Consider the following 23,578-nt stretch of genomic DNA (forward strand, 5'->3'; position numbering starts at 1 on the left):
CATCTTTACTAAGATTATAAATTCTAAAGTAATTATGTCATGTCCGTTCGTCTACCTGTTATGCTTTCATGATTAAATCACTGACGAATTCGGTGCAATTTTTATGAAGCGAGCTTGAACCCCAAAGACGAACATAACCTAAAACGTATGACTTGGCAACGTCACTTGGTGGTAGGGCTTTGTGCAAGCCTGTCTGGGTAGGTACCCCCCACTCATCAGATATTCTACCGCCAAACAGTAGTACTCAGTATTGTTGTGTTCCGGTTTGAAGGGTGAGTGAGCCAGTGTAACTACAGACACAACATCTTAGTTCCCAAGGTTGGTGGCGCATTGGTGATGTAAGGGATGGTTCATATTTCTTACAACGCCATTGTCTATGGGCGGTGGTGACCACTTAACATCATGTGGCCCATTTGCTCGTCCGCCTACCGATATCATAAAAAAAGTCACAGTTTCCCCCTCAGTTTAAAAAAACGTAGCTTGAAGAATGTCCTTTCCCAGGACCCTGACTATTTCCACACCCAAATTTCACTTATATTGGTAGACTGGTTTAAACGTGAGGAGGTAACAGAGAGTTACTTTCGCATTTATAAAATTAGTATATACATGTCCAAGTCTTGCCTTAAAATCTACTTATAATTATAAGAAATACTTGAATAATACCTTCTTTTCAGCAGAAGTATCAGCAATGTTAGTGGTCAGCACCTCGGCCGCCAGCAACGAGTAGCTGATAACGTTGAACGTCACGAAGGCTAGGAACGACTTCGAGATGAACCTCGGCCTCTCCCAGCGGATGTCACGGAGATGGAATACCTGGGGACAAGATTAGTCAATTAGATGTCTTATTTATTAGACATATTAGTACGCCTACCGAGCTGAGCTGAGCAAAAAGGCCACTCGGAAATTTTGGGACATTTTTTGAAAAAAAAAAAAATTACACTCGAAATTTATGTCTAAAATCATTAAGAGCTATTTAGTAAATGTAGTAATGGTAACAAATAGATACATAAACAGACAGCAATTCTACTTTCATATTCATATAAAGAGGCGAACAGTAAATGGGCCACCTATTGGTAAGTGGTCACCACCGGCCAAAGACATTGGCGATGAAGAAATATTACACATTCCTTACATCACACCGAAGCGACACCAAAACCTTTTGAGCTTAGATGTTACATCCCCTTTGCTTGCATTGGCCCAGTCACCGTTCAACCCGGAACACAAGTATTGACGGTAGAATTTAAGATCAGTGGGTACCCACCCAGACAAGCTTACACGTGCCCTACTAAAGCAACATCGAGTTTAAGTCAGAAGGCATAGAGCCTAAAACCTGTATACAAATATGAGTATAGAAATTACGGAATATCTCCAACGGCATACAAAATTTTGACGCAGTTAGAGTCACAGGGAACAGCCCATTATAAACTATAAATAAAATCGAAATATCACTCACTGATTAATCATGAAATCTCAGAAACTGTAACACTTACAAACTTGAAATATGGCAGATTGCTTCCTTGTAGGGCGTAGACATCCGCTAAGACAAAGATTTAACGAAACTCCATCCTCAACGGGGGTTGGAAGTTTGTGTTTTTATTATTATCTTTCATAAATATCGAGCGGGTTCAGCTAGTATTAGTATATTTTGTGGTTTTTTAAACGTAGGAAGACTTGGAAATTAACCATTAACAAGAACAATACAAAGTATTATGTGATTAGTTGGTAGTACCCAGACAGACAAAGCCTTACCAAGTTAATTAGTAAGTTTGTCACAAGCCATAGTGTGTTTGATTAGAAATACCTACACATATGTTTATTATTTTAACATTAATGCGTTTGTAATGAATCGTGCAGGCATTCAATTACATTATACAATTAAATAACATTTAATCAATCGGTACTCATGTATAAAACTTAACAGTTTGTTAGTTCGTCTAAACGCGCTTATCTAACATAGGATCTAAAAATCCAATTCATATATATATTTAAAAAAAAACTTTCTGCGTTTAATAGCCTTTCCATTGATAGCCAATAGCCTTTGAAGTTATAAACATGGAGGGTTTTGTGAAATTTGCCAGCTCGCCGGGCGAAGTAAGGGATGGTTAATATTTCTAACAACGCCAATGTCTATGGGCGGTGGTGACCACTTAACATCAGGTGGCACATTTGCAAGCCCGCCCAACTATTACATAAAAAAATGTGTGGGCAGTAACGTTATAACGCAGGCGAATCCGCACTGCGCAACCAGCTATTCACATTAACATAGCCTCATGACAAGACTTCATAATGTTGTAATAAGATGACACGATGACGTAATTGGGAGTAACTAATCTTTACATAGTTAATAAAAAATATTTCAAAGTTTTTTTTTTTATTTATTTGATCCGTTAATTACGAATATCCATTTGTTAATCTAATATCGAGATGGCCCAGGGGTTAGAACGCGTAAATCTTCACCGATGATTGTGAATTCAAACCCAGGTAAGCATCGATGAATTTTCATGTGCTTAATTTGTGTTTATAATTCATCACGTGTTAGGCGGTGGAGTCAAACATCGTCAGGAAACCTGAATGGGTCTAATTTAAATGAAATTGTTCCACATGTGTATCCACCAAGAGGCATTGTAGCAGGTGACCTTAGCCACAAGAGTAGAGGCATTGAAAAATATATATAAGATGAGTGTGTCTTCAAGACAATTGACAAAAGGTTATTAATATACAGACTGTATGATATAGATTTGCCTTCGCCTGACAGAACTGATAGTTTAAACTGTCCGACATACGGCTAGCGCTGTGGGTTAGAGTGGGAGAGGAAGGCCTGCCTGCCGCTGACTTATACGTAGCCCAACAGACTGGCTCAGTAACGCGTTACGTAACGAAGCGGATAACTCTCCCATAAGAAGTTATCACTTTAAAAAAATATATATTTTAAAACGTAATTACACACAGACAAAATGCAGTTAAACCGGATGATTATATGTCATTTTAGTTTTATCTATGCAAGTCGCAAAGTCGCCATCTTAAATATAATAATCACAATTTTTAAAATCGCAGCAAAGATATAAAATACTTAAACATATAATAATTTTACATGTAACATATTATTATATGCAAGAGCTTAACAATTATATTTTAAATTATACTATAGTATAATATTCAAAAGATATAAATCTTTGTAAAAACTTTATTTATATACATACTTATTGCAAATTATGCTTTCATCCGGTCTTGTCTAGGTCGTAGGGATTTCTACAAGCCGGTCTGGGTAGGTACCACGCACTCATTACATATTCCACCGACAAACAGCAATAACAGTTGTGTTCCGATGTTAAGGGTGAGTTTTTCTTACAATAACAGTCTGTAAATTTCCCACTGCTGGGCTAAGGCCTCCTCTCTCTTTGAAGAGAAGGTTTAGAGCATATTCCACCAGGCTGCTCCAATGCGGGTTGGTGAAATACACATGAGGCAGAATTTCGTTGAAATTAGACACATGGAAGCTTCCTCACGATGTTTTCCTTCACCGTTGAGCACGAGATGAATTATAAACACAAATTAAGCACATGAAAATTCAGTGGTGCTTGCCTGGGTTTGAACCCGAAATCATCGGTTAAGATGATCACGCGTTATAACCACTAGGCCATCTCGACCCTTGGGTGAGTGAGCTACAAGCACAAGGGACATAATAACTTAGTTCCCAACGTTGGTGGCGTAATGGAGATGTAAGGAATGATTGATATTTCTTACGGCGCCAATGTATATAGGCGGTCGTGACCACTTACGATCAGTTAGCCCGTCCGCCGCCACAGAATTGTCGAGCGGAAAACGCAAGACTTTTCATCTCTCGGAGTCACCTCAGATGATGCCACAATAAACATTTGCATCAATTCAAAGTTTGTATATTAATTTCCATTTGAGATAATAATGAAATATCGTTATTAGTATTTGAAAACGATTTACGGAAAAATTTATAATATCTCGATTTTCCTCTCGATAGAAAATCGATAGCGTTCGTTCCATTTGAGTAAATGTTAAGGAAATTTGTCCTTAAATACATATTCATTCTCGAACATAGTCTAAAACAAAATCGTTTTCTATGTCCGTCCGTGCACTTCTTCTAAACCACTAAACATATTTTGATGTGGTTTCACAGTCAAGAGCGGTAAACGAACAAGGTTTGTATATATAATTTGTGAACTTGTTGGCTGTACATGTTGGCTGAAGTGTGTAGGACAGGCAGAGTTACTTAATTTCATTTTAAACTGACCACGTCTGTTTGCGCGTTTTACACACACACACACGGCCAGTAACTCTTTTCCGCACTCTAAAATTAATTCTTAGTTAAATCGTAACAATATACTAAATTGCAACCGAGAATCCTCTTTATTTTTCTACCGTACCGTATATTTCGACCATAACCGTTTTTTTAAGTGTAGCTATCATCCCATAATCGCTGGGACAAAAGTCGGATTACGCTGTTAATATATCCGATTAAAATTGTATCTTACATTTTAAATTTCGAATGAAGGCATTATAAGATATAAACATAGTTTCCAAATTATTTGCAACGACGAATACCGTTAACTGCGAAACGGATAATCAAAAAGCTGGCTATAACCGTAATATGTTTAACCTTGAACGTTATAATTATCCAAATTTGAATTTAGAAGCTTCGGACATGTTTTTAACTATTAATTAATATATATATAAATTTTCTAATATTTTTTGCAGCATGCACTTTTCATTTTCTTTAGTTTTTCGTGCGAAGCCGAAGCGTGTCGCTAGTATCAGCACATAAGGAAAAAAATATCAACAAAAGACAATTTAGTTCGAGACTGAAAACCAAAGAAACAGACTGAGATCGAAGTGACGGGAACTGAAGATGAAGATGAATAAAGGAGATTATTAGAATCAACAACACCACACGGCAGCGGATCCCCCTAACAATCCCCTTCCTATCTCACATCGCCTGCAACGTACGAGTCTAAAATTTTGATTATTACGTTGCAATACTACGCCACTGACTGGCGAGCATTCGCCTGTAATATAACAATTGTGATTCAAAATCGTTCTCTTGAAAATGGGCCACCTGACGGTAAGTGGTCACCACCGCCCATAGACATTGAAGCTGTAAGAAATAATAACCATTCCTTACTCCAATACGCCCCCAACCTTGGGAACTAAGATTTTACGTCCCTTGAGCTTGTAGTTACACTGGCTCCCTCAACAGTACTGAGTTCTGCTGTAGTAGCTAGGTAGTGGTAAGATTGATACCACCTTGTAAGTTGAATTTAATGACGGTAAATCGAATATTACAAAACGGATCGTTACTAGTAACGATTAAAACATTATCGCAAGCGATAAACGAAAACTTCTATCGTTATTTGGATTTAACTTAATTAAAAACATTTATGCGGAACCAATAAAAAACGATAAGCGTTTGAAGTTTACAAGATTAAGTAATTAAATTGAATTTTGATGCATTCGGTACAATAATATTTGGAGGTCGAATACATTGATTTATTTTTATTTTAGAATTTATATTTTAAAAAAATATTCTTTTTCTGTCAAAATTTAAAAATGTTGTTTTTAATATATAATTTTATGTCACAAAACTAACATCGTTTTCTTTATTAATTTTCACAAAAATATTAACATTGAATAAATTATTTAATTAAATATATTAATGGGCAGAGTTTAAGCGTGAAATTATTCATTGAATTTTAGCACGGTTGATTTATCTCTTTCGAAATAGAATAAAAAATATATATCAGTCTACAAAGTACAATACTCAGGATGGTGTGGTGGGGACGTACCACCTGCTCACCAGATATTCCACCATAAAACATACTTGGTATTGTTGTCGTGGGTTTGAAGGGTGAGCCTGTAAAATTACAGGCGTAAGGGATGTATCTCCTTGGTTTAATAAATTTTGTGGTACTGGTGAGATAGGGCATGGCTAATGATTGTTTCAACACCAATGTTTATGGGCGGATCACTTACCATGAGATGGCTAATTTTCTCGAAAACTCGAAACTCACTTCAACATTTCACAAGAGTGATACGAAGTGAGTTCTTACAGAATCACACTGTCCGATAATCATTTGATTATATTTAAGTAGCTGTTACCCGCGGCTTTGCCCGCGTAGAATACGAATATATTTACAAATTAACTTAAAATGTTACGTTAATGATAATAACTCTTTTAAAAAAAAAAATCCAACATCTCTCGAACCCGTGACCTCATGATCTGCAACCTAACATGCTAGCCGCTAGAGCAACGGGTCCATATCCGACAGATAATATATGATTTATGAACAAGGCCTCAACCACGGTCACGTAATATCCTAATCTAAATAAAAATGCACTTGGAACCTAAATATGCATTATAATTAAGGCCACCTTTATTTATAAAAAAATACTATTCAAATCTATATTGAACACGTTTATATTTAGTATTTCCACATTAGTAATAATAGCATGGCTTTGAAGTAAAGTAAGTACTTGTAAATATCTCACTGCTGGGCTAAGGTTGGTGGGCACACATCCTCCAGCGCCATGCATCAGATGAATTATACACACAAATTTATTTTTTTCACATTATCAGCCTGTAAATTTTCCACTGCTGGGCTAAGACCTCCTCCCCCTTTGAGGAGAAGGTTTGGAACATATTCCACGACGCTGCTCCAATGCGGGTTGATGGTATACACATGTGGCAGAATTTCGTTGAAATTAGACACATTCAGGTTTCCTCACGATGTTTTCCTTCACCGCTGAGTCTCGGCTTTATAAGTCAAAGTCAAAATCTATTCAATATAGAAGCGTTGTTGTTTATTGATTGCCAAAAATCTACTACCAGTTCGAAAATAAATACCTCGGAACTGAGAAAAATCGGCGAAAAATATACTACGTGATATATACACCGTCAAAATCTATGTAAATGTTACACGAGAGGCTGTTCATTTATACGTACATACATCTCTACAAAATATCAAACAAAGTCTGTACGCTTAGATGTTTGAAACGACGCTTAACTTAGTTTTAAACTATAAACAGAGTTATTCAAGAGGAAGGTTTAAATGTATAATACACGCATATTGAGAAAAGGCGAGATAGAATTTCTTTTTACTTTTGTCTTCAATCTAAAAGTCATATATATAACCTTATTGTAACGATGCGAAGCCGGGACAGATATCTAGGTTGTCTATACATATAATAAAATTGGAGTGTCTGTTTGTAATATTAAAATAACCGCTTTTTACTAAATTAATTTGTATCTACACACGGTACATATACCAAAATATTTTTTTTAATTTTTATCTGTCTGTCTCATTGTTCGGGCTAAACTCTGGAACGGCTGGACCGATTTTGACGGGACTTTCACTGGCAGATAGCTGATGTAATAGGGAGTAACTTAGGCTACAACGATAACTTTTTTGTTAAATTCAAACGCGCACGAATTCGCGGTCACAGCTAGTTTTATATATAAATAGACGATTGTCTTTTACTTTTTGTTTGGTTATTAAAAAAGTTCTTTTTGCGATCATTACAAAAATTTAAAGACAATCAAAATGACAACAGTCGAATTTCTATGTGATCCTCAAAATTGCAATACAGATAGAATTTCGACCACCGAGAGAACACTGGATTAATTTAAACCAACAAGTAATTGATCATAAACTTCTTTCATGTGTTCGTAATGACGTTCATGGTATAGAAGTCATTTTTTGTGTAATATAGAGACGGACAGACAAAATACAAACGGCCCACCTGATGGTTAGTGGTCACCACCGATCATAGACATTGGCGCTGTTAGAAATATAAACCATTCCTGACATCACCAACGTCTTGTGTCTCCAGTCACCCAAGCTTTCTCACCCTTCAAACCGAAACACATCGATACTTGGTAACGCTGTTTACCGTTGTAATTCGCCGGGCTTCCCCTACCACCAAGTAAACGAACAACAACAACGTGACCAAAACTTCGTTAACGTTGAAACTAATTTCATTATTTCCTCTTCAATAACATGAGTTACAATTGTATTTTTCGTATTATGAATAACATTTATCGATGTACTAACACGCAATTTGGTTTTCCCTTAGCATTAAATCACCATTTGTAACCGTTAAGGTGAATATACCTTCGCAAATTCCCTGTCCGTGTGAAATCGCCCCTTGGGGAATATGTTTTAATTTAAGGGAACCAGCCTAGACGTCAGTGGTAAGTTTTAAGGCGTAGGTGCGCGAACGGACAAATAGACTACTTTATGGTTAGACGTCATCACTGTTCATAGACATTGAACCCGCAATCATCAGACCACTTAAGTCTTTATTACACTGAATAATTCATATCGTGCTTGGCAGTAAAGAGAACGTCGTGGGGAAACCTGCATAATATTTCAAATGAAAATCTGGCACATGTGTATCCACCAACCAGCATTGGCGGAAATAAACTCCGAATCTTCTCCTCCAAAAGGAGGTGAGGTCTTAAGCCCAGCAGTGAGACATTGGAGCTGCTGATACAACAGGCTGATATTTGTTTGGTAATAAAATGAGCCCTAAATATTTAATTTGCTGGAGTTTTGTATGAAATCATTGTGTATTGTTGATCAGGAATGTCAACTTATATAAATAATCACTTTTCGATGTTATACATGTTTTAAAAGAAATCATTTACTGATGCGGTATAAATTGTTGAACAGCTTTAAATGCATTTTTTACATTATATCCAAAGTAAGAGAAACAAGTTTAATCTGCATAAAAGTTATATTTCTCTTTTAATTCAAACTGGTGAATTAGAAATAATAGCGGACCCATAAATGTCCCTTGGATAACACCTTACATATGTAAATCAATTTAGTAGATTTACTTTGCAATTTCAACAATTTGTGTACGATTTTCTGACACGATTCCATATTTGAATACGTTTACATATTAGCTCGACCGACGATTCGAACCGAAGTACTATAGATCTACTACCGAATACCGACCGAACCGACGTAATAGCAAAACGATATTTGACATTACTGCTGTAGGAAATGCAGTTACATTTTTTTAGTTGGTCACGGTCGTTTAGTTTTCACGGTCGAATAGAGCGTATCTGTAATAAATTATTAATAGACAACTAATTAATTAGTAACAACACCGTTAAAAGGTTTTTAAAATAAAAATTAAGTCACTTTGTTTTAATTCAGTAATCATACTAATATTAAGACGGATTCAGAAGGAATTTTATATAAGGATAGCTTATAAATTGACTTGACACAGATCAACACCTGACACCTCCTGCCCCTCCCTACTACGCGGACGAACCCATGGTCGGAAGCTAATAAAGTACAGTTCTACATCACTTTTAATCATACTTATTAAAAAAAATTTTGCTTGAAATTTGATCTTCCTTAATGCTCTGTACTCTACGATTTGTAACAAAACACTTCCTTTACTACAATTTAACTTTTAGTTTAATCAGTTTTTATAGATTATAAAGTTTTTACATCTGTGTCAAAAAAACTGAAAATAAAATACGGGTATCTGTGTGGAATAGTTTCACCACCCACACATCAGATATTCTACCGCCAAATACTTTGTATTATTGTGTTTCGGTTTGAATTTAGAGTGAGCCAGTGTAGCTACAGGCGCAAGTGTCCCTTGTGCCACAGGCAAATACCTCAGTTTTGATTAGAAAGTGCTACTGAGTTTTAACTGTTCTTCTCGGTAGAATCTACATTTTTAACCCGTGTAGCTTTTTACATAACATTTAAATTTATTAATAAGCTTAAATAAAAATCTAACTATGGCGTAAACGAAGTTAGCTATCTTTTGTGAAATTTCTCACGACTGGCTGCACAAAATATTTTTTTGGTATAAAAAGCGGGATGAGGTAACAACAACAAAAAAAAGACACAACAATATACATTGCAATACAGACAGATTGTAAAATGTCGAAAAGTTATAAACGGATTTCGAAGTAATCTAACCTATACCCTATTTCAATCGGAGAAGGATTAAAGATCCTTTAAACATTTCATGCGATTTAATATCTCTGCTATATTATGCACTACAGACAGATCTTGATTAATATATTTTAAAATTAAAAACTACCGTTCCGGTAAGTTCCAGTGACAGACACGCCGTCATTCAAAACGCATTTTTTCGGAATATCATAGATTATTCAAGATATCGACCAATGATATTGGCGCATTCGACTTGTTTATTTTGGTACCCCTCTTGTGATTGGATAGATTCATAATTAAGTATGAATTGATTCGTTATATGTAAACAATATGCACCGTTCACAAGCTTTCATAAGTACAATCTATCTTATCGATTTTACTAACAAATTGTATTAACTCGATTAAGTGAATCGCAATCGAATCGAAACGTAATCGTTGCCGTTCAACCGTTTTCCTATTGCCCGCAAAACGTATATTTTCTATTAAATATACTTATATTGCATTTGCGTTATTTACCTATTTCAACAAAATTTTATTCGGAAAATATCAGTGAAAATTAAAATAACTATAACACGACAAATGCGTATTTACCTACATACACATACACATGCAGGTAAATATGTATATTGATCTATACTAATATTATAATGGAGTTAATGCTGGTTGACTTCCAGGCAGATATATAATTGTATTTAACTAACATGACTGTATTCTTAGACGTCGAAAAAGAGTAACTACTGTGTTTCTTGCCGGTTCCTCTCGGTAGAATCTACATACATTCCGAACCGGTGGTAACTTTACTTAAAATAGTTTGTTAAATGACGATTCAAAAGTGCTTGTAAAAGCCTACTTGAATAAAGTATATTTTGATTTTGATTTTGAAATGCGAAAATCTGTTACCTCTTCAAACTTAAACCGCTGAACTGATTTAGATAAAATTTGGACATAGGCTAATTTTTTAAATTCACCCCTTGAAGGGGTAAAATGGAGAGGTTACGGTTTGAGTACTATAGGTAGTTTTATAAATTTTTCGCGGCTAAAGTTACAGGTTCCGTTAGATTTATATACATACATATAGATTATATTAACATATTAAATTCGTTTTCGACCTTAACATTACAATTATGTTATTAATACTATTCAGACCTTGCAAAGGCGGTCGAAATTTGTGATAGACTAAATACATACACTTGAATTCAATCGATATAGGAGCTCAATGTCTTATTAACTTCCGGTTGCGGGTAGAGTGTGCTACTGATAATTCGATGCGATCGAGTGGATGTACCTTAGAAGCGGTTAAGAACTTAGCAAGAAATAATATAATTAAATACTCTATCATAATATCAACTTGATAATTTAATTTCCATACTGTCCCGCTACATGCTCGTTAGGGTTCCGCATCCAAAGGGTAAAACGGGAGCCTATTACTCAGACTCAAATCTGTCCGTCTGTCACTAGGCTGTATCTCATGAACCGTAATAGTTAGACAATTGCATTTTTCACAATTATATATTTCTGTTGCAGCCATAACATAAAAATAATAACTAAAAAACAGAATAAAATTCATATTTAAGGGAACATACAACAGACAACGTCACTCACGCATACTAACGCACGTCGATAATAATAATTAGACGTGGAGAGGCGTGCCTTTATAAGTGACTCAACTCAACAACTCAACTCAACCGAATAAGAGATTGTTATTACACAAAGCCATCTTCCTTATTTATCTTTATAACATGTCCTGCACAGTTGGCTAATATTTCATGAGAATGGCCAACATGAAACGAACGAATACGTACATAAAAAAATACCTACATATGTAAATACATATAGCCTATAAATATTCATAAACATATATTTTGAGGAATGTTTCTTCGTTTGTTCCTGTATGAGTTTACCGACTGATTACAAACTTTGTACAATTGCTGCTGACGAATCTTCATGTACCTTCATAATACCTTCAACGCACAATAGGTGACGCGCCAGTCGTATCCGATAATTGTTTACAATTAAAATAAATATAGAAATACAAGCAAATCTTTAAAACCTAATTAAAAAAAATAAATTATGTCCATCTGTGTAAGTACCAATACTTAGGATTGTTATGTCCCTGTTTGAAGGACGAGTGAGCCAGTGTAACTACAAACACAATCATCATATCTCAGTTCGCTAGGACGATCGCGCAATCGTGACTGTTCGGCGATAGAACATAAGACGCCACAGCCTGCCACAAAGTTCTACCACATAGGTACCTCGTAAATAACGTCCCGTACGTATAACGTTCTTACAAAATACCACAGTGTAAGGCTGAATATTTACTGTCAACTAACATTAGACGTTGTTATTAAGATTCTTAAAAATAACAAAAAGCATTGTCTGCGGGTTCGTAATTGTTTCGTCCTTACTCGCCATAGTTATGTCTTGTCGCATTGTTACTTACAATGTTTTTTTAAATTATAATACTTTGTATAATAACTTAATGCATATACAGGGGACGCTCCGTGTAACGTCACTCGATTTAAGTCCCTAAAGCGTCGAAATCACTCGACTTTGGTTGGTTCAGCTTGTCTTCCATACAATGATACACTATATAGCGTTACATCCACTCTCAATAACGACGAGAATTAAATAATAAAAAAATATTTTTTGTGATATATGTGAGTTCTTTTGTCGCTTTATTATCCCAGCCCGTAATAAACTGTCTGCATCATACATATCGAACTCTCTAAGAAATCCCTACTTTAGTTTACAAATTGCGATTGCTTGCACGCGTAGAGAAGCACTCGAAGCAGCAAAATTATTAAAAAAAAAAAGTACTTTTTTATCCCCAAGAGGCCTCAATATCGCATCGATATTTATAAGTATAAAAATAAAACAATATTAATAATAATCATCAAAAGACATCAGACGAAAATAACGGATTATACGCAACAGCGTTTAAATATGAATTGTATTTTATTTACTAACATTAGTCTTAAATAAACTTTTTCTTTTTCTAATACAGATTTTTCTTCTTCTCCATTTAACGACAACTCTCTATAACGTCACAATGAACACAGTCCCTCGAGTGTCGTTATACAGAGATTACACCGTATAAACATTTTTAAAGGTTCCTAAGAAAATGTACTTACTAATTCCTAGAATATAATAGTAGAGTACTTTAGAGGTGTAATTTTTATTTTTTTATGATATAAGTTGGGGCTCGTCCAACAAATGGGCAAAAAAGCTTTGATTAGTAAGGCACGGCTATTACTCGATAAAGATTTATACGGACGATAGAAAAGTTTGGGATTAGTAATAAGCATATTTAATTTCTAGAATGTTCTCTTGACATACGTTAAATGATTCATGCACTGTTACAGTTGGTTTTTCGAAGTATGTAATTTATTTGCATGTGTTCATCGTCGAGGGCGAAGTTTCCTCGTTCGCGAGAATATCGAACATACTTTATACAATACTAATTAATATTAAAATTACATTTATATATTTGAAAGTTATTGTAATTTCATTACAATATAATTATTTATTATGTTTATTTATGTTCTGTACCCCCTACAGTTCGTCCCTCCACACCAAGGTTGCCTGGAGAGTTCGCTGTCTTAGAGATAATCGCGCCTCGTACAACGTTCTTGTGTGTTGTTTGTATCTAGGCTTTTTTTCTCCAATTAACTATAGAATTAAGAAAAGACAATAGCCCAAGGGTCACTATCGAACATGCGATTTTTCACATCGCTAAACGACCCTTAATAAAATTTCGTTATTTTATGTACAAAAAAAATGACTCTGTTTATTCGTTTGTTTGTTACAATTAATAACGGTGGTAGGGCTTTGTGCGAGCCCATCTGGGTAGGTACTACCTACTTATTAAAAATTCTACCACCAAACAGCAGTACTCAGTATTGTTGTGTTTCGGTTTGAAGGGTGAATGAGCCAGGGTAATTACAGGCACAAGGGACATATCATCTTAGTTCCCAAGGTTGGTGGCGCATTGGCGATATTTCTTACAGCGCCATTGTCTATGGGCGATGGTGACCACTTACCATCAAGTGGCCCATTAGCTCGTCCGCGAAGCTATACCATAAAAAAAAGTTACAACAACAAGTTAATAGCAATCAAGTACTTACATCGCATGCGCGCCACGCACACCAGGGATTTCGTGGATATTTAATTTCCGTTTAATTTTAAAATATTTTTTCACCGGTTTTAGATACAGATACAGATACATTATCTCGGATTATCCGATGTTTTCGAAGAGTTTCGGATACGAATATTAGATGTTTAAGTAAAAGAGAAAATTACGAGGCAACAATCTGAATTTATTTGTACGCTAACATTTGGTATTATGTATATCAAAAAAAAAAAACAATTATCAACTGTCATTAAGTATAAATAACACTATGAAAGAACAATATTGATAAACCGGCTCCGGATATCCGATGGTTTCGGTCACGGACTACTATAACATCCTAGCACTTGAGTCATGAGGTTATAAGAGGACGTCATTCCATTTGCCAAACGGGTCGTACTTACCCCCAAAGCCCCAATCGATGTTTCAATTTGCCCCTCGACTAACATAATCCTATTTAGGTTCAAAGATCGAAAACGCTCACTGAGCATACACTATGTAATTAACAATCGTTCCAAGCACGTTATGAGTTCTCTTAATTACCTGCCTATAGTTTTTTATTTATTTATACAAATGTATTTAGGTATCTGTACCTAATCCATCGGTGATTGAAATACTTCAATTCAGTCTGAACGATCGCAATAAAAGATGGCACACGTTTTTTTTTTCTTATTTATTTTTGGGTCTTTTGTCCTCCACTTGTCGCTTCTTCTTTTTGTTAAAACATTATTTATTATTTATAGCTATCAGATAAATTCCAGGAGCATTCTAGCAGATTCTGATAGAATACTCTGAACTAATCCAACATCGAACAAACATGCTTTTAAATTAGTTAAGAGTAACTTTCTCTGATTCTGAGTCTTATTCCATCATCAAGCGATATAGATCTTCAAAACTTCCCCACTTATCACAATTACGTGATGGGATATGTCCGGACCTAAGACGATCAGCTTTAGTGTACGTTAGTGATGAAGATATTTACACTATCCAAATTATTCTAACACTAAGCGACACGACGTGACATCAACTTCCTCGCAGTTCAACCGGTCGCCATGACATTTGCTGTATGTATAAAGACAGGATAACGTCTCCCGAGATTTGCTAGTAGATAATAAAACTACTTAAGAGTTGATCAACGTGCGTTTTTGGTCTAAACTTGTATAAGTACGTTATCGTTGATCATGCGTCTAATTTCTCACGGTCTCTCTAGTCTTGTCTGATTATATCGGTTCATTAGAACTATGATATCCGATTCATAAATTCAAATCATTTGTAAAATCTACATTAATAAATGAAGCATATTATTCAAAACAGGATTATATAGATGATAGAAAGGCGTGGAGCTAATACTTGTTGATTTCCAGGCAGGATATATACGTACATACATAATTGTATTTGGCTAACATAACTTTGTATTTTAAATGCTGAAAATAAGTAACTACTGAGTAAATTCCGGTTCTATTCGGTTGAATCTACATTCCGAAGTGGCTTTAGCTTCACATAATATAGTTTGTAAAATGACGATTCAAAATTTGTTGTAAAAGCCTACTTGAATAAACTATATTTTGATTTTGATTATGAGGGATCAAAAAGCGCACTGTTCACTGTTCTTAACATCTCATACGCTGATGATCTTTAAGATTATCTGACGTATCCTAATTTGAGTAAAAAGTAATTAATCAACCACACCCTGTATGTATGATACCAATGACAAAAATTTCGTTATCTGATCTTTGAGTAAATCACAACGCGTTTAAAAAGTAAGAAAACACGAATACGTGTTACGAATGCCTTATGTCATAACCAATACAATCGCCCTGTCGGCGTATTTGGTCACTGAACTTAATATATAACATATATTTTCTAAAACTGTTGTTTGCTAATTGTCCTCAGTTGTGTCAAAACGATACAAAACAAAATAATCTAATCTAATACCGCGAATTCAACGATAACAGCCAATGAGGAAATAATTACAACGAGTGAGATTCAAAACGCTTTCTTTATGGTATATTCAGGTGGACGGGCGAAGGGACCACCTGATGGTAAGTGGTCACCATTGCCCATAGAAATGTGCCACCGACCTTGGGAATTAAGTACTTATGTCTCTTGTATCTGTAGATCCTGGGTCAATCATCCTTCAAACCGGAACACAACAATAAGATTTTTTTCTGTTTGGTAGAATATATGACGGTACCTACCCAGACGGGAAAGCAAAGCCCTAAAAATCCAAGTGTCATTGATAATTATCAATATAAAGACCAAGAGCATTATTTAAATGAATACGTACCCAAGGCACAGACAATACGTAGACACTCAACAAAGTAACCAATTTAATACCGTTGCAAAACATGTTTTTGATATTGTGCAAATTGTTATTTTCGCTAAAATATTCACTAATATTAGTTAACATATATTTTTTGATTAACTTCTTAACATTTCCTCTTTAAGACTAAGTCGTCAAGGTAATAATTGTTTCATCGTCGAGGAAAAATAACAAAAACTTTGCATATCGTCGTTAATAAATAATAATTTAGTAAATAGACTTATTTAAAGCGTAGTTAGCTTCAGGAAAAAAATGTATGAAACACATTAGCGCATTGGTACGAGTTAAGACGTTTCGAAGATTCTGTCCATACATGACGAGATCTTTTAAACTTTAGGTCCGATTGACTTGAAACTTAGCATTCGAGGGAGAGAAATGGGATCGGTAACCTTGTACGAAATAAGTACGAAGACGGGACGAATAGATACTTTAATATTCATCTTTTACTTTTATTTTAAAATTTTATGATAACCAACCTTCCTCGGATTCATTATTTATATTAAATAATCTTCTGATTCAAAAATTTTTGAACTATTCTATAAATATAGGCTCTTACAAGCCGTTGGTTGCCTGGAAGAGATCGCTAAGTAGCGATAAGGTCGCCAAAATTGTACGCGTCTTTTGTTTAAGCTGGATCTATGTTGTATTTATTTAATTTCTCTGTGCGGTGAACAATAAAGTATAAAGTAATGTAAAACATCGTCAGGAAACCTGCACGAGTCTAATTTCAATTAAATTCTGCCATATGTGTATCAACCAACCCGCATTGGAGCAGCGTGGTAGAATAAGCTCCAAACCTTTTCCTCTAAGGAGAGAGGAGGCTTTAATCCAGCAGTGGCACATTCACAGATAACTTTACTTTAATTACCTCCTGGTGTTCAGTGGTCTCCTCTCTTCTTGAGAACGTTTGGGGCTGCACACACATACTACTCCTCGGTCTATTGGTACACAACAGAACAGGATTTCTTCTGACAAAAGGTTAACATTGGTTAAGATTGAAACTACGGGGCGAACCGGCCCGGTTTATCAGAAACTGGCGACAATAATATTAAACATATCAGTCATAACAACTCCACTAGTTATGTTAACATGTCCATATTAAGATACATCAAGTGTCAATTTTAGAGTTTATTTTTCGTTGTTGAATTATTTAAATAAATAATTACTAGCCATTGACAAATATTTAACACTTTTGGGTATTTTTAAGACAATGACGGAATCAAATCGATGACAAACTGCAAAATTATCGTTAGGTTTTCCACTTTTGAATCGTCATTAAACAAACTATATCCTATATGATGAATGCAGATTCCACCAAGAAGAACCAGCAAAACGCTCAGTAGTTACTCTTTTTCAACATTCAAAAATACAAAGTCATGTTAGTTAAATACAATTATACTTGTATGTATGTAAAACATCATGGAATATGTCAGGGAAATTATGTCGATGATATAATCATGTCCTGCTCGATTTCGGTCCCGATGGTCACCCTCAAATAAGAACCAAGTGCGCAGGAAATATTATAGGGCACATGTATGTGCAAACAAAAATGTACTCTCTAGTTTCGTAATCCGACGGGACTTCAAATTCTACACTACCGTTTGGACATTTTGTCAATAGCGATAGATTTGAACATTTACATATGGATATAGTAGGACCCTTAACATACTGCAACGGTTACCGATATATTGTCACAATGATGGATAGAAAGACGGGTTGGCCAGAATGTTACCCTGTAAAGGACATTTCGGCCGACACCATAGCTGATGTTATTTATTCCGGATGGATTGCGAGATTTGGATGTCCGTTAAAGTTAACAACAGATCAAGGTCGCCAATTTGAGTCTAATTTATTTAGACAATTAGTTAAAAGAATGGGTATTAATAAGCTTAGAACCACTGCTTATCATCCACAATCCAATGGACTCATAGAACGTTGGCATCGCTCGTTAAAAACATCTCTAATGTGTAGAGGCAATACAGATCAGTGGGTTTCCGAATTACCATCTGTATTACTGGGCCTACGAGTGAGTTTGAGAGACGATACGCAAATAAGTGCAGCCGAAATGGTTTATGGAGAAGCCATAAGATTACCTGGAGATTTCTTTCACCCAATACAGCAGGAAACCTCAGACAACGAAAGTTTTCTTCAATCACTCAGAAGAAAAATAGCGAATATTGCATCTGTTCCGAAAAAAGAAATCCATCAAGGCAAAATATTCGTTCATCCAGAACTTAAAGATTGTACACACGTATTCGTGCGCTGTGATAAAGTATCAAAACCTTTAACACATCCATATTCCGGTCCGTTTAAAGTAATAAGTAAAAAAGAAAAATATTTTAAAATCATGCAGGGAGATACAGAGAAAGTAGTTAGTATAGATCGCTTAAAACCTGCGTTCGCACTTTTAGCAAATAAACACGAGAACCATCCAAATAGGGCAAACGAAACTATAAACAACAATCTTAAAGTATCGAGATTCGGTCGCGTTATTAAACCAACAGTTCGCTTCGCCTTGTGACTACCTAATGGAGAAAACACAAAGTAAAAATACAGAAGAGCACATCATCATAGCTCAAAATGGAGCAGGAAATAGTGCCGCCTCTTCCGCAGTAGCAACAGAAGAATCAAATCAAGCTTCGCTGATTAGATATGAAATATATCTACTCTTTATCCTCACATGTATCCTGGCAGGAATAGCGTACACGATGTGGAGGAAGTGCAAAGAAAATTACGCGCACTATATGAGAAGAGAGCTACAGGATGTAGGACTGGCGACTATAACAGTTCGTCGAGGGGAACAAAGCTTAAACAGCAGTTCACCTCCTTGACAAGTGATTGTGTGAAGTGAAGTGATAATGATAAGTAAAATGTTATTGAGTGTATTTTAAAAACTTTTGTGATTTTTTAATTTTTTGTTTAGATTTTACGTTACTTTATACATATATTATATTATATTTTTATTATTGCATCGTAAAACAATATTTTAATTACAGTCAAGTATTAAATCACAAAAAAACAATTAATATTGATGTAAAAAAACTACATATCGTACATACATATATAATTGTACTTAACTAACATGACTGTATTTTTAGATGTTGAAAAAGAATAACTACTGAATTTCTTGCCGGTTCTTCTCGGTAGAATCTAAATTCCGAACCGGTGGTAGCTTCACGTAATATAGTTTGTTAAACGACGATTTAAAAGTGCTTCTAAAAGCATACTTGAATAAAGTATATTTTGATACACTTTTAAAATTTGCCTCCCAGTTCTGTTACAAAAAAATGTATGACAATCAAAACATAAAAACTCAAAACATTCTCGCTAACAGACTGCAACATTTTTAACAGTCAAAGGATATCAATACGGTTGTATTATTTTTCTAGAATTTAGTAATTGCTGAACCGATTTGGAAAATAATTTTTTTTTGTTCGGGCCCTCACTAGCACTCTAATTTTTATCCCATTTAAAATACCATCCCTAAAGGTGTTTTTTTATTAAAATTTTATAGTATGATTCGTTATATGACATTAATTGAGTTGAATACTACCACCGACTATAATAAGTTCGGAATACAGAATCTACCTAAAACTGAGAAAAACTGACTAAGATTCATATATATTAATGTAATTGCATATTAAATAATTCGTACAACATATGTACATGGTGGTGGCGCTTTTTGATTACGTACCATAACATGTTATATTCAAATTTTGAGTTCCGGTTTATATGGTTGAGTGAGCCAGTGTAACTACAGACACAAAGGACATAACATCTTAGCTCCCAAGGTGTACGGACGATGTAAGGAACGTCCGCCTATCTAGTAATAAAAAAAAAAAGTTTTTTTGATAAAATACCGCGGATCCCTTTAATTTTATATGTTTATATTATAAGTGACTTTTTATAATTTTAAGAAGATTATTTGGATGATAATATACGTGGAATGAGTACCATTATATATTTTTATGTTTCTAAATGACTATAATTTACTTTAAACTTCATATAAAAAACATAATATATATTTTTTTACAGACAAATATTAATTATTCTATCGTAATTAGTATTATCATATTTTTTCTATATAAATAAAATTACAAACCGGTGGTTTACATTTAATACATAAACTTGCTTATAGAGATCACTTATATGTATTTCGTATTTTTTTTAAATACTTAATATACTTATAAAACTGTAACACAAAGTTATAAATATATAAACAAATAATAAAACAGATATATATAATAATTTTACGAAAATCGATCGGGCTGTATAAAAAAAAACAACATTAAAAAAAAATGACATTGACTGATAAAAATGAATTGATTTTTAAATATATTGCGATCGGTTGATGTTTTTCTTGAGTGTAAAAATTTTTTTAACAAAACCTTACCATATAACCAAATAAACAATTTTAATACCAACATTTTCATTTATTTAATTAATGAAAAAACATATGTTCGGATATTAGTATCGAAAAGTGTTTTTCAAATATTTTTTAACTGTTATAATTTACTGAGTTTAATTATACATTATATTTATTCTCATAACAGTTATCTTATAATGTATACATAAACTCGGAACGCTGAACTCTACCAGAAGAAATACGCAAGGATCCGTTTACTAGCAAAAAACATACATTTTTATTGTTGAAGTTGTTAACGATTGAGCCAAAGACAGATTTATAAATTAAAAAAAAAAAAATAACATACATTTTTCGTCACTCCATAGTCACATTAACACGACACCGAAATCCGTTGAAAAAAAAAAAACAAACAAAATATTTCGAAATTCGATCGAATAAAAAAATATATAATTCAAATTTCGAATAAGTTCTTTCGAACGGCGACGTTCGCTCGCGGCGAATTTATCCGCGCACTATCTACGCTTAGCGGTTGGTACCTCGAGCGAGACCGTGTGAACTGGTGACTATGGCGGGCCTGTCCAGATTAACAATGCGATTTGAGAATAAAATTATACAATACAAGCAAATGAGGCAAATCGCTAGACTATTCGATAACTGGGATGTCCACTCACAGTGTAGGACTAAATGCTTTTTCTCTGATTTGAAAATAATGACTAACGTTATGACAAAAATTAAACGTGTACATTAATTCATAAGTTCATCCACACGGAGAGTAATGAATACTTTTGTTTACAACAACAAAAAAAATACAATTTTCAATTTCAAAAAGTAGCTTCTATTTATTTTGATTAAATTAAGATTAGATTAAGGATGTACATCATTTCTATTAAGGTTAAACGCTAACATTTTTATTTTATATTTTGGTCCAAACATGAGTCCTATACACAGTATATTTTAAAGGACAAAAACCCTAACAATGATCTCCAATAATACAGACAAACAAAATTATATGTCAGATAATCTACTTTTTTAATTACAAAGGTATTTAAAAACTAATACATTAAAACATTAATATTTTCACGGTGGGAATTATCAATCAATTAGATCCCGATACAATAAATAGGCCGTCATTAAAACATTTTCCCAATTATATAATTTTCTGAGATTATTTATACATATAAGAAACGAGATGGCCCAGTGGTTATAACACGTTAACCGATTATTTCGGGTTCAAACCCAGGCAAGCACCACTGAATATTCATGTGCTTAATTTATAATTCATCTCGTGCTCGGCGGTGATCGAAAACATCGTGAGGAAACCTGCATGTGTCTAATTTCAACGAAATTCTGCCACATGTGTATTCCACCAACCCGCATTGGAGCAGCGTGGTGGAATATGCTCCAAACCTTCTCCCCAAAATTAACTCTATTATTTTGGTGTGCGTGAATTACGTTTAATACTACTTTAGTAGGTAACAAATAGCCTGGAACTAACACTTGTCCATTTAAAATACAAAGTTATGTTAGTTAAATACAATTATATAAGTATATACTGATTATATAACTGAATTTGAATTTAAAAAACGGCAAAGTTAAAAATGTCTGCGGAATCTTATTATTTTTCTTGTCACGTCAATAATATAAGTTTAAAGCAGGTAAAACTTTGAAGCCACTTATATAATAATATACTACAACTTTTTTCCGAAACGTGCTGCATTTTCTGGTACAAGTTTTACGCATATCGGTCTCATTGTATAGATTATTACGGAGAAACAATTCGTTAAAAAAATAAATGTCATTTTTATTCGGAACGACCGAACTAATTTTACGAGGATTTTCCGAAAAACATAGATTACTTTCTACCATCAATATCAAAGATGATTACTATTAATTTAAACGTAACATTTTAAAACCAGTAAAAGTATAAAAAGAAATTTAGAAAACCTCTTTTTTGTTATTTAATGTAAAACGATCACCATGGGCCGTAGACATTGGTATTGAAAACATATTAATCTTTACTTTATATCAAGCGCCACCGACCTTGGGAACCTAAGACGTTATGTCCATTGTGTCTGCAGTCACACTCTCCAAACCGGAACACAACGATACTATTGCTGCTTGGTGGTAGAATAAGTGACGAGCGGTGGTACCCAATTGGGCACCAAGTGAATATAAATCGATAACTTAATTACAAGTTAATTGAAGTCGACTTAATTCTGTTAACATAATGATTTCATTAGAATTCAATTGAAAACAAGTCTTTCCAGATTTGTACAGAATCGGCGCCATGGGCAAGGTTCCTGGCCATCCGTTTGGTTGTTTAGAGCGGACTTGAGTAACAAGCCCCAGGAACGACAAGCCAGAACAATTAAAAATATATATATTGGGTTTGAGATTATTTCAGGAAACGTCCCGGAACCCATAAAATTGTTAGTCTTGTAACTCTTTCGAATCGTGTCCGATTTGGCATCCTATCGGATTATGAAAAAGAGAGTTTGCACACAAACTCATGCACTACTAGTTACCGTCCACGACTTCGCCCGCGTATAAGGTTAGAGGGGAGGGTTCGCGTTAGGTAACAAATCCCATGCTATAGTTGCAGTTGTTAAGTAGCAAATTCAGGGCAAGGGAACCGTTCGTTTCAATCGGGAGAATATTTCAGGTTAAAATTATCTCGTTGCCAAATATTATTTAAATACGTTCAGACGTTCTGGCGGGATTTAGTAACATATATCCATCCAAACTTTCACATTTATTATTAAGGTAACGTCCCGCTCAATTGACGACTCTCCCTTTGGATTGGACGTGAC

General features: G+C 34.5%; 2 protein-coding genes across 4 annotated transcripts in view; one reads left to right on the plus strand and one right to left on the minus strand.

Moving 5' to 3' along the window:
- The window catches only part of LOC113391499 (RNA-binding protein pno1), a 269,552-nt gene extending 248,446 nt beyond the window's left edge, over positions 1–21,106 (plus strand). The window contains exon 4 of the mRNA XM_064219063.1: positions 21,079–21,106. The gene's annotated coding sequence lies outside the window, so the exon portion shown is untranslated. The remainder of the gene's footprint in view (positions 1–21,078) is intronic.
- Positions 1–23,578, minus strand: part of LOC113393623 (uncharacterized) — a 91,807-nt gene that overhangs the window by 12,073 nt on the left and 56,156 nt on the right. For all 3 annotated transcript variants that reach the window (XM_064219057.1, XM_064219059.1, XM_064219058.1), the window contains exon 5: positions 664–813. In XM_064219057.1, coding sequence (XP_064075127.1) covers positions 664–813 — 150 coding nt within the window. The remainder of the gene's footprint in view (positions 1–663; positions 814–23,578) is intronic.

This window comes from Vanessa tameamea, chromosome 25, assembly GCF_037043105.1.
Source record: "Vanessa tameamea isolate UH-Manoa-2023 chromosome 25, ilVanTame1 primary haplotype, whole genome shotgun sequence".
Lineage (NCBI taxonomy): Eukaryota > Metazoa > Arthropoda > Insecta > Lepidoptera > Nymphalidae > Vanessa > Vanessa tameamea.